Source organism: Pempheris klunzingeri, chromosome 1 (genome assembly GCF_042242105.1).
Source record: "Pempheris klunzingeri isolate RE-2024b chromosome 1, fPemKlu1.hap1, whole genome shotgun sequence".
Taxonomy (NCBI): Eukaryota; Metazoa; Chordata; class Actinopteri; order Acropomatiformes; family Pempheridae; genus Pempheris; species Pempheris klunzingeri.
Window position 1 is genome coordinate 34831483 of NC_092012.1, and position 15238 is coordinate 34846720.

General features: G+C 45.0%; 1 protein-coding gene across 1 annotated transcript; it reads left to right on the plus strand.

The window, feature by feature from the left end:
• Nucleotides 1–2969: 2969 nt before the first annotated feature.
• On the plus strand, nt 2970–11503 carry gpib (glucose-6-phosphate isomerase b). Its single transcript, XM_070855967.1, has 18 exons — nt 2970–3175; nt 4198–4288; nt 4541–4609; nt 4834–4953; nt 5037–5120; nt 5223–5369; nt 5722–5793; nt 5879–5923; nt 6027–6080; nt 6652–6712; nt 7339–7382; nt 7485–7637; nt 8391–8520; nt 8632–8708; nt 9363–9491; nt 9689–9764; nt 10553–10619; nt 11097–11503. Exons 1-18 carry the CDS (start codon nt 3057–3059, stop codon nt 11218–11220), a joined length of 1662 nt encoding a protein of 553 aa, XP_070712068.1. The 5' UTR covers nt 2970–3056; the 3' UTR covers nt 11221–11503.
• The last annotated feature ends 3735 nt before the right edge of the window (nt 11504–15238 follow it).

Below are 15238 nucleotides of genomic sequence, written 5' to 3' on the forward strand. Positions count from 1 at the left end.
TGTCTGTCTCCGTGTGTGTGTGTGTGTGTGGACACCGTCAGCTCCACGGCAATAAAAGCACAAGCTTCCGGTAAAACCTTCACAATAAAACCCCGACGGGGACAAGCAAACCTGGTTGTAAAGAACACACCTTTATATTTTATTCTATGTAAATATCACTTTCCATTTAGTTTAGTTTAGTTTTATTTTTATTGGGGGAAATGTGCATTCTTGGTGGGCAAGTTCTGGTGTATGATGTTGTTTATATTGTTGCTGCTGTAACAAGAAAATTTCCCCCTATGGGGGATAAAATAAAGAAGTCTAAGTCTAAGTCTAAGTCTAATGATACAGCATGTGTGATTGTATAGTTAGTTAGTTAGTTAGTTAGTTAGTTAGTTACTTAGTTAGTTAGTTAGTTAGTTAGTTAGTTAGTTAGTTATGCCTCTTCTAGCCCATCCTTAATGGGATTACAACACACAGATGTTTCACAAAAACATGCATCCTACAGCAGCACATACACACAAAAGAAAAAAACTGTATTACCACATTATAAAGTACACCTGTATTCTTTAAAATAACATTTGAAATGGCATGTTTCAAGTCATATTAATGCATATTTATATGAATAAAGCGTGTTTATATGGAGAGGCTGTGTGCTTCTATGTTCTCTCAAATGCCCATGATGGCCGTCTCCCAAGAGAGACAATAAAGGTTTATTTAATCTTGTTTAATCTAATTTAATCTAAATACCACCAGTGACAAAGGAATCTTCAATTAAATTACACAGGGGATGAATTAAACATCATATTATGATTATTTCAGTAGGACACCATGAATATTCAAGTGGAAGTGGAGCCATAAATATCAAAAACAGTTTTAATTATGTGAATTTTTGTTGTAGTTTGGTGAAGAAGCTGTTTGTAATCATGGGAAATGAGGATGCTAAAACAAAACTATTACAACACAATTCTGTAATCATTTTCCTGTACATATTCCATTTAGTCTTTTCCCATCTGAGCCATGTACTCAGTGATTAACATGATAACAAATAAAGGGAAATAACATCATTAAGTCGTATTGTTGTATTAAAGTCATAATGTTCAGCCTAACTAATCCTTCTTATGTCTCCAAATCCTTTATTTCAAAATCAAAATGCCAATGAAGATGGCTATAAGGACCCATTCACAGGCTCACAGTTTCTCCCCAGGATCAAACGCTGCTGACTGAGAGAGACTCTAAAAAGGAAAGTGGTTAATACATCAGCCTGCAACATTTGGTATAATAAAGACAGATTTGTGTAAACTGTCTGCTGCTGTTCTTGCTGTTGGAGCTGTGCACACTGAGCTTTTCTCGCCCTCTAATGTCTGATGAAGACCATTACATCCTGTCCTCCAGACTTCTGCAAACGCTCACTTGGGGGCGTCAAGGTCCACAAACTGCTGCTGGACACACAAGGAACTCCTTATTTCTCTATGCATGATCAAAAACACGTTTACTACCTTCAGGCACCAGAGCATTTATAAAATCAGCTTTTAGGTTTCAGCTTCTGTGTATTTAATGACATAAAGCCACAGGATACATTACAATACATTTTCTACATATATGTGTTGTCTATTTAAGATGTGTTCAAGCTGAATATCACTGTCTCTTCTAGGTAAACATTTTATACCATTTAGGACTATTCTACACTACTACTTTTTGATTTTAGACTTTTATATTTATTATTAAACGCTGTTCTTAATCACTAACACTATGTTTGGGATGTCAAAATTTAGCTCATTTTCCTCACATCTCAAATTAATGTAAAACAATATGTTATAAATAATGTTAACAATGTTTAACAAAATGTTAAATATACATTTTAAATCTGAATCTTAAATGCTACATTTAAATGAATCCATAACTATGTCCTTGTATGATTTTCTATGCAGACTAAGAATTTAATTACTGGTAAAGATGTTTGTATTGTTATCAAGTCTATGACAATACTGATAATACTTATAATGAAATAGATTAAAATCCGTTGAATGTCTTGTTCTGCCAGAACTGAACACAGAGTGAGGATTTAATTCTACTGCTGGTAAAGACCATTTAAGTATATTAATATATATAGTAGAGTATTTTTTTTAACATGCACAAACACAGAAAACACAGCTGTACAGTACACAGTGCAGTACACCTATACACAGCACAGGACCCTTTTGGTTCACACAGACAGAACACATGAATGTTATCTGTTGTATATGTTGGGCAGAATTGTTCATCTTCATCATGTCTTCAGTCGTTCCTGCTTCAGAGGGAAGCTAAAGGTCTCGGCTTGAACTGGGTTTCCCTTTAATTATTATAACTTATTTTAACAGCCAGTTATTAACCATCAGACACACTCTCACTTACACAGGATTAGCTGTCGTCATCAATGAGGTTTCAGTAAAAAAGATTTAACATTTGAGTTTTTTTATCAGTTTTAAACTGAACAGAATCTCTGTAACACTCAGTGTGTTTGTCTGACTGTTTAAACCATCAATGTGAATGAAGATTATTCATTTGAATTGTTTTCTATCATGAGAAGTAAAATGAAGGAATTCACTGTGTTTTATTATGACAGTGTTTTATTGAAGCCACAGCGTCATAATGAACGTCACAGCGGCCCCCCCTGACGTCATGACAAAGGCTTTATGCTGCTACCAAACGTCTTTAGCTAGCTCTCCCCTACCTGTGTGCATCATACAGGATCTGGTCTCTCTGATCCTCTCTGTCATGTCAGCGATGATGTTGACAGCTGAAGTATTTCTGGGGGGATTTACATGAGTGCAGCAGGCCAGAGAACTGCAGCACTGTCTGGACTGTGTGGGACCTTTGAGCAGCACATTGAACTACACCCACTGTACTGACCCCCTCCACCCCACCCCTGCAGCACAGCGTGGAGGTGTGACATGCACCGGCCCTGAATATAGTGTGTCTGCTGTAGGAGGGGCCAGTGTGGATCTGGACTGGACGCCCTTCAAAAAGCCTCCCCTGACCTGCTCGGTCCCACTCAGCCAGGCTAGTTGAGCACAGCAAGGCCCCCTCTGGACACCATGGGACTCACACAGGACCCCAGCTTCCAGAAGCTGCAGCACTGGTACACGGCCCACGCCCTGAACCTCAACATGAGGCACATGTTTGAGGCGGACAAGGAGAGGTTCAACAAACTCAGGTAGAGTGTCTCCGCTGGGTGGTGCGGTTGTTGGTTCTTTGTGTTCACGTGACAGTGCCCTGATGCATCCCTGCCACACAGCCGTGCAGCCGCCTGACGTGATGACGAAGTGTCAAACTCAACCACTGAATCGTGATGTTTTCTCGCCACAGACGTCTTTCTGAAGTCGTTATTTCTGACTGACACTCAAATGTTTCATCTGTGCACCACTTGACATCAAAGTCAGTGGACTTTTCTCCAAACTGTTGATTCTATTCTTTATTTTATTTAACCTTTATTTAACCATTGAGCCTGAAATCTCTCCTCAGGGGGAGACCTGGCCAAGACAGCACACCGCTTACAGTTTAACTAGAAATAAAACCAGACAGACTGGGAGCACAGTCATCAAACACTCATAAGAAAGAGGCTCAAATCCAGCTCAGTTCAGGCGGCAGTCACATTCCTCAGGACTTCTAACTTGGCTCTGTTGTTTTCTCTGGGGTGACTGTGGTTTATTAAGATGTAAATATGCTCTGCAGATGAAGTCCAGGGAGCAAAGCCGTGGTCGAGTGTAACTAAGTACATTTACTCAAGTACGAACCTCAAATCTGAGGTACTTTTACTTCATGCGAGTCTTTTCTTTTCAAGTCACTTTGTACTTCTACTGCACAACATCTCAAAGGGAAATACTACTTATATCAGACAGCTTTATTTACTGTACAGATTTACATTTTTATGTAACATTTGAGGAGCTGTTGAAATATGATGGTTTGATCTAAATTAAATTACCCAACATTATATAAATGTACAGCTGTGTGTACTCTATGTACTCTATGTACTCTATGTACTCTATGTACTGTAGTAACAGTCTCATGTTTCCAGCAAAGACATTTCTGCTCTATTTTTACTTTTAATCCTTTCTATGTCCAGTTTCCTGATTTTACTCGCATACTTTTGCTGTGGTAACTTTCTACAGAGTGGTATTAGTAGGAACCTGTTCCCTGCTCACACTGAACTCTCTGTGTCTCTCTGCGTTCGGCCAGTCTGACTCTGAAAACGGAGGATGGAGACATTCTGCTGGATTACTCCAAGAATCTCATCACCGATGAAGTCATGAAGATGTTGGTTGATCTGGTAAATTCTTTTCCATCCTCATTATCTCAGCTGGTTTCTCAATATGCTGCAGCAGCTTTTCTCAGCAGCCCCCTGATTATTCAGTTTGGTCGAGAGGAGGGAATCCCATCAGCCTTTGCAGCATGTGGGGCCCATTCATCCAATACAGGCTTCATCTTGAGACTAAATGTGCCTTTTTATTAGTGATGTTCACATGTTGGATACGTCTCTGCTGCTGTGAGGTGCAGTTAAATCATCTGTTGTGCTCCTCAGGGCAAGTCGAGGGGCATCGAAGCAGCCAGAGAGAAGATGTTCACCGGAGAGAAGATCAACTTCACTGAGGTGCTCATTGTAGGAAGCTGAAACTTGACTTAGATGGTGTTTATCCCTTTGACACTCATCCCGGGGGGTGAAACAGACACTAAGGCTGTGTTTACACCATGTGGCACAATGACTGCTGAACATTTTCTTGTTTTTGGCTCGTTTTAACCCCCTGATCACCAGCAGCCAGCAGTAAGGGGTCAGTGCCACCACGCCGAGTGAAGGTGTGTGTTTTGTTTGTGAAGGGCCGGGCTGTGCTCCACGTGGCTCTGAGGAATCGCTCCAACTCTCCCATCATGGTGGAAGGCAAGGATGTGATGCCAGACGTCAACAAAGTCCTGGAGAAGATGAAGGGCTTCTGTCATGTGAGTACAATTCACTGATGAAGGTTTGCTGCAGCTACAAGCTTGTGGTAGAAACATCAGCTTAATGTGCTGATGTGTTGCAGAGGGTTCGCAGTGGCGAGTGGAAGGGCTACACGGGAAAGGCCATCACAGATGTGGTCAATGTCGGCATCGGAGGGTCTGACCTTGTGAGTGTGATTCATGGAAAAGATGTATTTCTGACTTTTGCTGCTCCGCACATTTACATTCAGTCTTATCTGGAGCTGAACCTGAGCTGATTTGAGCTGCAGGGCCCCCTGATGGTCACCGAGGCCCTGAAGCCTTACTCCAAGGGCGGACCGCGCGTGTGGTTCGTGTCCAACATCGATGGGACCCACATCGCCAAAACCCTGGCGCAGCTGAACGCAGAGACGACCCTCTTCATCGTCGCATCCAAGGTGGCTCCAAACGTCTCAGCCAGAGGAACCAAATCAGCTCTTTTACTTTAATACTTTCCTGCTAATACTTACATGTAACATGAAAAAATGTGAATAGCGTTTCCATTCAGACGGATGAATGAGCTGAGTTAATGTTAGTAGATGAGCTGAGTGTCTTTCATATCAGCCTTCAGCAGCTAAACGATTCATTTAAACTATGAAATGTGCATTCAGAATAAATATCTCAGAGCGCAGAGTCTTTATTTTTGTGCTCTCTGCTCTCAGTTTGTTAAATTAAAAGTCTGCTCTAGATCTACAAACATTTAGTCGCATCACGTGTTGATACTTGTTTTGTCTAATTCTCCATTTACAGACATTCACCACCCAGGAGACCATAACCAACGCTGAGTCGGCCAAAGCCTGGTTCCTTGAACACGCCAAAGATGTGAGTATGCGGTCAGACAGACAGACAGACAGACAGACAGACAGACAGGCAGACCTTCATCCATACTGTCTCTGTGTTTCAACAGAAAGCAGCTGTAGCCAAGCACTTCGTGGCCCTCTCCACTAATGCAGTAAGTCATAAACCTCTATGTACAGGTTAAACGCCACCCCCCCTCTCCTCTCTGTCCAGACTTGTGATCCTAACTGTCCTGCTCCTCTCCGTCTCCCCCTCAGCCCAAAGTGAAGGACTTCGGCATCGACACAGAGAACATGTTTGAGTTCTGGGATGTGAGTGCTCTTTAAGCCTCGTGCAGCAGCTCCTGTCTTCATCCACAGATCGTGATGGGGGGGCCGCAGGCGGCAGCAGCAGCTATAAATAAGATAGACTTTTGACCTGTGAAGTAGGTGGGACAGAGGCTCTGGCCAGCAGCTGCTGGGTAATCAGAAGCCTCTCTCTTCAGACTCAGTTATTATTGGTAGCGACCTTCTCTCTTGCAGAGGTTACTGTAAAGGCTGGGGTGCATCAAAGGTCAGAGAGCTGCATTTAGTGACATTGTTGGTATTCAAAGGGTAACAGCTATAATATGCCCTTTATGTGACAGAAAACACGGCTGCCAGTGTTTTACACTCATTACATGTGCAGAGTACACAGTATTTTCTGTCTCTGAGAGAGAGAAACTAGACCACTGGCTCAGGATTTATGCAAATGATCAGAGGCTAAGTGATGCAGTGCTCTGTTTTGCTCTGGTTAATTACATTACTGCTCCTGTTGTGTGCACAGCTCTGATTACAAAAACCCTCATTTTTCAAGGAGTTTTGTACAAGCTGTGGACGTTCACTATTTATTTTTGTCTTTTAGTGGGTTGGTGGTCGTTTCTCCTTGTGGTCTGCGATTGGAATGTCCATTGCCCTGCACATCGGTACGTTCAGTGGAAACATGCACATTTGTATATTCTGTGGCAATGCAAGACTAATCTAAAGCCACTCTGTTTAAAATCTGATAATTAATGACTTGTGGGCCTAAAAAAGCAGACAGAAATGGATGAATCTAATGTCAGAGTCAGCAGCAGCCATGCTAGCAGCTCTGTGAAGTTGTCCTGCAGTTAGATAAATGCTGACATGCTGCTGTTTAGCAGGTATAATGTTCAACATCACAGGAGCGTGCTAGCATGCTAATATTTATCAATTAGCGCTAAACTCAGCACAGTACCGCTGAGGCTGATGGGAATGTCATTAGTTTTGCAGCTCACATAAACCAAGTAGTGGACACACAGGCATTTAGTTCAGATGGAGGGTTTAGTAAATACAGACGGGGACAAATTAAAGGAAAAACCTGAATAGAAGAAAGGAGAAACTTATCAAATGCAGGTGCCTCAGGGCTCACTGAGCGGTTTGGTGATTATGAACATGATAAAATGCCCTCCAGGCCTCACCAGATCTGACCTGTGAACACCTGAGGAAGGTTTTGGACCAACGACAATTATCTCTCTACCACCACCAAGCACGAGAATCATTCAGTAGTTTGTTTTATCTCTGTCCTCATCAGGCTTCGACAACTTTGAGAAGCTTCTGTCAGGAGCTCACTGGATGGTAGGTGCCTCTCCACCACCCTCAGATCTCCACCTCAGTGGCTCAAATGCAGAGCAGACACAGAGCACGTGAATCTAAACCACCCCCCTCCCTCTGCTGCAGGACAACCACTTCCGCACCGCTCCTCTGGATAAGAACGCTCCCGTCCTGCTGGCTCTGCTGGGCATCTGGTACGGCAACTTCTTCCACGCAGAGACCCACGCCATGCTGCCCTACGACCAGTACATGCACCGCTTCACGGCCTACTTCCAGCAGGTCAGCCCCCGCTGAGCCGCAGGCCTCACAGGTCCCAGTGGGAACGCCTGAGAACAGATCCAGAGCTGTTTTACACGATCAAATACACCGTTTTTTAAATTTACTTCCCAGGAAATCAGAGTTTGGCCACCCGACATAATCTTCCTCTTTTTCTCAGTTAATTGTTGCTCGTCAAACCAAAATATTTCAGCCACATTAACATGTTATTTGTCAGTTACCATAATGATTTATAATAATTTATTCATTCCATATAATTCATTGGGTGCCCACAGTACCTGATTCTCTGCTGTAATATTATTCAAAGGTATTATGTAACTAAAGCACTTTCATTCTGTTTAGTAAATGTGTGGTAGACATCAGTTCTATGTTTGTGCAAATACAAAATCATGAATGTAAAAACTTTGCATTGAGGAAAACAATGCAGAGTCAGAGTTCTGTACTAAGACTGTGTCATATTGAGCCCAGAGCAGAGGAGTCACTGTAAACTGGTTTCACACAAAACCACCAAAACTGGACACGTCACAGAAGCTGGTTCCTCTAAACATTGTTCTACTGTTCATGGCTAAAAGCAATGAGGGGAAAAAAACACATTTCCTCTACAAACATTCTTTGTCTTTAGTCAAAGAACAGAGAGGTAAAACCCAGAGACTGTAATCAGTGTCATTGTCTAGCTTGTGGATACAATCACAGCATTCACACACTGTCGTCTACAGCCACCAGAGAGGCTTTAACATGCGTGTGTTTGCTCTCCAGGGAGACATGGAGTCAAATGGAAAGTACATCACAAACCAGGGAGCTCGTGTAAACTACCACACCGGGCCAATCGTGTGGGGGGAGCCGGGAACCAACGGACAGCACGCCTTCTACCAGCTCATCCACCAAGGTAACGCCTCCAGACACCATCCTGATCCGTCCTGACTGGTGCATTAGAATCATAAAGTCTGACCTTGGATTATAAAGTCTGACTAACGCAGTCCACCTGCGTCCACCTCAGGAACGCGCATGGTGCCCGCTGACTTCCTGATCCCGGCTCAGTCCCAGCACCCCATCAGAGACAACCTGCACCACAAGGTAGCACAGAGTGTTTAATCAAGTACTGGATGCTGCAAACATTTTATCTTACACTTTTACTACGGTTATTTATAGTTTTTCAGGTTTCATAATTCACCTGACAGACTGTAAAACATCTCCCTGTGACCTCTGAGCCCACCGTGTGTGAAACGGTGATCTGAGCTGCGTTAGTGTATTAAGTGCCTGCAAAACCTGAGGAATACATACTTTTAAGATATCATCCTTAAAGGTCACACATTCCTCCAGCACCAGAGCCAGCTGAAGTTCACACTGACCCTCTCTGACGCCCCCAGCGCTCTGACCCCTTCACTGACGGCTCTAACTGAACATCAACATCAACATGAGTCAGTCAGAGCTGGGCAGCGTTCCTGTTAATTACAGTATTACAGTAAATATCTCAATAGCTTTTGAATATTTTGAAGTGTGTGTTTGACAGGGCTGAACGTATTTTTGTATTTTCAAAATGCTCCAAATACTTACTCCATGATTCATAAGACATAAAAACATAAATGAAAACACTCAGACACACTCACACAGTGATCTTTTAAGGCCTTACTACAGTACTGCATTGAAGACCACGTACTGTAGAGGTCACTCCAGGTGTGACAGGCGTGTATCTGAAGGTGTGTGTGTGTGTGTTTGATGTGGCTGTAGATCCTGTTGGCCAACTTCCTGGCCCAGACAGAAGCTCTGATGCAGGGAAAGACCACAGAGGAGGCCCGGAGGGAGCTGGAGGCCGGCGGCCTGAGCGGGGAGGCTCTGGAGAAAATCCTGCCACACAAAGTAAGTTCAGACAGGAAGAGGTGACACCGTGTGCTCAGCAGCTCTCACAGCAGTGACAGCAGAGGGGGCCGGCACCAGAGGAGGCAGTGCCCCCCGGTGACCGTGGTGGACAAACACAAACCTCACCAGGAGTGTTTGTGATGACGGCGAGCACAAAGCGCTCTGTGTGATCAGACATTTGTCCCCGTTTGAACCAGGTATTCCAAGGAAACAGGCCGACCAACTCCATCATCTTCAGGAAACTGAGCCCGTACACGCTGGGAGCGCTCATAGGTGAGAACAGAGCTGAGAACAGCAGGTCCTCGCTGATGTTAAAGTGAAGGGGTCACACATCATATACATACTTAATAATGGATACCTGCACACACACTCTGACCCTACATACAGCATGCTGACACCTCACATCATATCATGTGTTAGTTAGGATCCTTGTTAATCATTTGAATCTCTTTCCTTTGTTGATTTGTTGACACTAACACCAGTTTGTCCTGACTGCTTCCTGGCCTTTTACACTGTAGGATTAGTTCATTGAAATGTTTTATCCCATCGTGTGGTGTAACCGACCTCTCCGAGCCGCCCCACGCCGCTCAGCTACCCCTGATAATGTGCTGACTGCCTTTAACAGCACATTCAGATCACAGCAACAGTTTGGAAAACAGCTACAACATACAGATGAGGTCGGTGTAGGATGCTGCACACTGTTGCATAGCAACTGCCGGTCTGTTTGCGCTCAGGACCCCAAACCAAGAGAAAGGATAAAACACACACAGCCTCACATCCAGTGTCCGGTCGGATGGGAGCTCTGGAACACACACAACCACACACATCACCACTGTGTGACTGCTGTCAGTTTGCAGTTTGTGTTTTTGTAAGATGGATCAAAGGTCTGTGTTCATCAGAAGTGTGAGGGAGAGACTCTCACTCCAAACATCAGCATCTATTTCAACATGTTTTGTTATGTGCAGCAGCTGCTTTGTGTTCCCTGAAATCCTTTTTAACCAAAAACAAGGTAAAAACCACCTCCTGACTCTCAGTGATGATCACTCTGTCTTGTTTCACAGCCATGTACGAGCACAAGATCTTCATCCAGGGCGTGATGTGGGAGATCAACAGTTTTGACCAGTGGGGGTGAGACTCATTATACTGTACACACACACACTACACACTGTACACTACACTCACTACACTCACTACAAGCAGCAGCCTGCCATCATCACATCCTCACGCTGCTCGGCCGAGGTTTGGTTTGGTGAAAGACCTTTAAAGTCTAGAGGAGTTTCTAAAGTTTCCAAAAGAGTTAAATATTTCCTGAATGTGATTTGGGGGAAATGTGTGTGTAATGATCCATCTTTGGCTTCATGATTAGCATGTGATAGCGCAGACATGCTGATCTTTAAGGCTCTGAACAGGGAGAGCTGGATGCTGACTGTGAGTCAGAGAGCAGCTGTTTTGGTCCTGTTCTTCTCTGACATGATGAAAACAGACATTCGAGTGTTAATGTGTCTGCGTTTGATCAAACGCTTCATGTGTCCTTCAAGCCTCCGCATCTCCTCTCCCTCCTCTCCCTCCTCCCCCTCCTCTTCCTCTCCTCCTCTGTGCTGTCAGAGTCGAACTGGGCAAACAGCTCGCGAAGAAGATCGAGCCTGAGCTCAAGGACGCCGCAGAGGTCCACTCCCACGACTCCTCCACCAACGGACTCATCAACTTCCTCAAGCATAACTTCGCCTGAGTCCACCCTCCCTCCCTCTCCTTTCCTCCACATCATTATCCATCTGAGCAGCCGAGGAGCTGCGTGGACGGGGGCCCGGCAGAGGCAGCTGGTCCCTCCCACGCAGCCGAGCCGAGGCCCTCGTGATGTCTGCAGCGCTGCTCCCGTCTCTGTGTGCTCCTTCTCCACTGTGAGGAAGGAGAAGCTTTTTCTATTGTTTCTACTGAGTGTTGTGGAGGGCAGAGTGAAATGTGCCCTCACTGTCGGGTGATGTAGTCTGTGGAATAAATATCTTTACACAACGTGTCAGCCTCAGGGACTCAGTGACTCAGTTTGGAGACGTGCTGCAGATATCTCTAATTCAGGTCTTCCTCATCAAAAAGACCATTTCAGAAAGCCACAGTCTCAGATTTCTTCCTACAACACATGACTTTTTTCATTCGTTTTAAATATTCTAATACATGCAACAATGCAACAGCAGATATGACAAATGTATTTATCTGGTTGGTCCAGAATGATGAGAATAAATGCCAAAATGGCCGACTTCAGCTCTGACTAGTATCAGTTGGACTGTAGAAATCTGAAATGGGAGTTTTTCCCGGTAAGAGCTGTGCTGCAGATACCCAACCTGTTCTCTCTGGGTATCTAACATGTCGTTGTGGATATCTGAAATGTTCCCACTGAGGAGGAAGAAGGATTACTGATATCTGCCGCATGTATTCAGCCTATCAAATGTCAGAAATGTCTTTAACTTGGTTTTGACTTGTACAATCAAAGTTGTAGATATGCTGAGCTTTCTGCCAGGTACACTGTTATATGTGTAGTTATTCCGACCAGTGGAAACACAGTTTGGAGAAATGCTGATATGGACGTCTGAAATGTGAGTGTGTCTGTTAAATGCACACAGGGTGAAGTCCACAGGGCAGTTACTGGAGTAAAACCTCTGCTCCCTCTCAGCCGGAGGAGCTTGTGTGGGCCACGCGTCACTAGATGGCGTCAGAGTGTCAGATTTATGTGCTGGTAGCAAATCAGCCTCCCAGTAATCCACCATTTATTCAGGGAACAAAGGGTCAGAGGTGAGTGCATCTGCACTCTTCCTCCCCACAAATCCCCCGACTCCACCGCATCCATTTAGAGAGAAAAACAAACAGCAGGACTGAGCAGCATCTGGACTGCACGCCACCGGGTCCAAACGTCATTAAACTAAATCTAAATTTGCTCAACGTTTCAGTATCGTGTGCCAGAATCTGCCTGTGAACGTCTCCAGTCAACATGGACTCACATGTAACAACAGTGTGAGAGAGAGACGACATCTCACACGAGGCGTCACGTGATGCCTTCAGGCACAACGCTGTGAGGAGGATAAAATAGATTTCACTGTGTTCCCCTCTCCCCATACTCACTGCATGGTACAATTACAGAGTGTGTATGAGGACAAACACAAAGTTAAAAAAAAATCCCAGACCCCCAGACACTGCTGGGTTTTCAATGCTGTTGCCAGGCAACAATACTTTACTTCAAACCTAACTTGTCCTTTTTTATCTGCGGCTCTGAAACGAGATACAGAGGAAAGTGAGTTTGACTGAGAAATGAAAACCCTCCTCGTCGTCATGTTCAGGATGCTGCACTTCATTTCTCCCGACACGATTCCAGAGAACCTGTCACATTTTTGCACACGGTGTCAACACTGAGCACCCAAGGGTGAAGGTCACACACACACACACACACACACACAGAGATCTTCAGGACTAAGTTCACTCATCTCAGTTTCTCATGTTAACATATGCTAACATGCAAATATTTTGGCCTAGAGGTCTTTGTCACAGCAGCGTTGGCATGTTTAGTTGACATGACCTGAAAAAATTGGTTAAATTGAGATTAGCCAGCTGTGTGTGTGTGTGTGTGTGTGTGTGTGTGTGTGTGTGTGTGTGTGTGCTGCCTTCATCCTTGAGTACTCAGTGTTGGTATTATATGATTTTGGTTGAGCACCTCCAGCATAAACTCTGGGAATTTGCATCCTTTCAGAGATTTGACGGCTTTTGCACATGATGTCACATTTGTGAATGAGGCCCGTCTGTAGTCGTCTGTAGTCGTCATGGACACACACACGGTCCAGTCATGACTCTGCTCCGGTCCACAGACAGGCAGGAAACCGGTGGTCAGGTTCAGTTCTCTGCAGAAGCTGAGTGCGTTCCTGAGATGTTTGCTGAACAAAGGCGCTGCATTCCCTCACATTCCCCCCTCATGCCTTATTGGCCGGGCCTGTCACTCATCTTTTTTTCCTCTCTACACACCCCCCCTCCCTCACTCGGCTCCGTCAGGGTCGCAACCTGCCCCGGCGCGGTGGTTGCCATGGCGACGTCACCCCCCTGCCACTCTGAGGCTGTGCAGTCCCAAGTTCATGGCGGTGTCAGACCCTCCTGGTGTCCCTCATTTAAACGCCCTCCTCACATCACATGGTGATCTGAGCGGGCTGTGATCATCCTGGAGGTCACGACAGGTCGTCTTGTACGCCGAGGTCACGCTTAAAACAAAGGCCTCGCTGCGGTGAGACGGTTGCCATGGTGACGGACATCATCACACATTCACATTCAGGTTGTTTGTTGCCTCTTTGTGAAAATCTTTAGAGGGAAACAGAAGAGGTGTAAGAGAAAAACCATACGAGAGCAAAATGACGTTATATGAAGATCTGCAGGCAGAGAAATAAATAAGAGAGAGAATATGAGGCAATAAGGTGTGACAGTGATGAAGGGTGTATTTATATAGGTGTACAGACACAGAGCAGGGGGACAGCCATAACAAGTGCTGCCACAGTCAGATGTTACACAGATGAGTCTTAATGCTGCACAGATATGATAAACATTTATAGTTCAGATGTTGATGTGCTGATGAGTCTTTGATCGAGGATCCAGACTGGAGGTCTCCCAAGGTGAACGGGTACTCTACACACACACACACACACACACACACACACCAAACACACACAACCATTTCTCCCAGTTCCCGTCAGCAGTCTGAGGCTGCAGTTTAAAGAAAAAAAGCCATCAGGCTTTTTCCCACGACTACTGGAGTTATATAAAGATCAGCTCCAGATCGTGGGCAGAGCTCGTCACGCTGCAGCAGAGGAGGCCGGCAGCGGTCCGGTCCCATGAGGCCGTGGGGGCTCCAGCTGACCTCCTGCTGCTCCGGGCTCCACGTCCTCCCCTAAACCGGCTTCAGATGCATCGCTGTTGGGATGCACACGGACGGCACAACACACCAAACCTCGGTGGCCTACGAGCAACGTGATCCAAGATTAGAGTTCCCATGTTGTCCCACGTCTCTGTGACCATCTGGTGAAGTGAAGCAGCACGACTCTCACCTCCCCGAGACAGCACTTTCAAAATATTCTGTTTTGATGCTTTGGTGTGAAATATGTGATGAAAGTATCAGAGGCGTCTTTCAGCGGTTCATCTCTGTCTGACCACCACACAGCTGGGCCTGCTCGTCCTCCAGGGGCCTCACACATCAGGTCATCAGCTTTTTGAGACCTCTGTCTTTACACTGAAACTGAGTCCAGTTCTGCTGGTGTGCCGTTCACACCGCTGATTTTCACATCAAGGCTGTCTCTGGCTCTGTTAACCTTCGTAGGAGTGAAAAAATGTTTTTACCTCCAAGAGCAATAAAATAATTCAGTCACTTCAGCACCTTCTTTGACCTCCGCTGTGGTCCTGACTGACTGGTTACAGCTGAGAGAACAAACCCTGCACTTTAGCAGCAAGTGACACAGAATAATAACCAATTATCACACACGTTGTTGGTCTGAAACCTTGTTCTTCTTGTTACTGTTAGCATGTTAACAAGAAAAATAAGGATAACGTTATTCTGACCAGTAACTTGACTGGTGGAACCTCAGACTGTATTAATCTCATCTAACATAGACACAAAACTAGCACATGGTGTGCCAGAGATGTAAAAACCTGTGATGGAGATGTGCCATCAAAAACCATCAAACCATTATAAAAGAAACACCCAACATTTAACCTGTGGGCACAAGGTA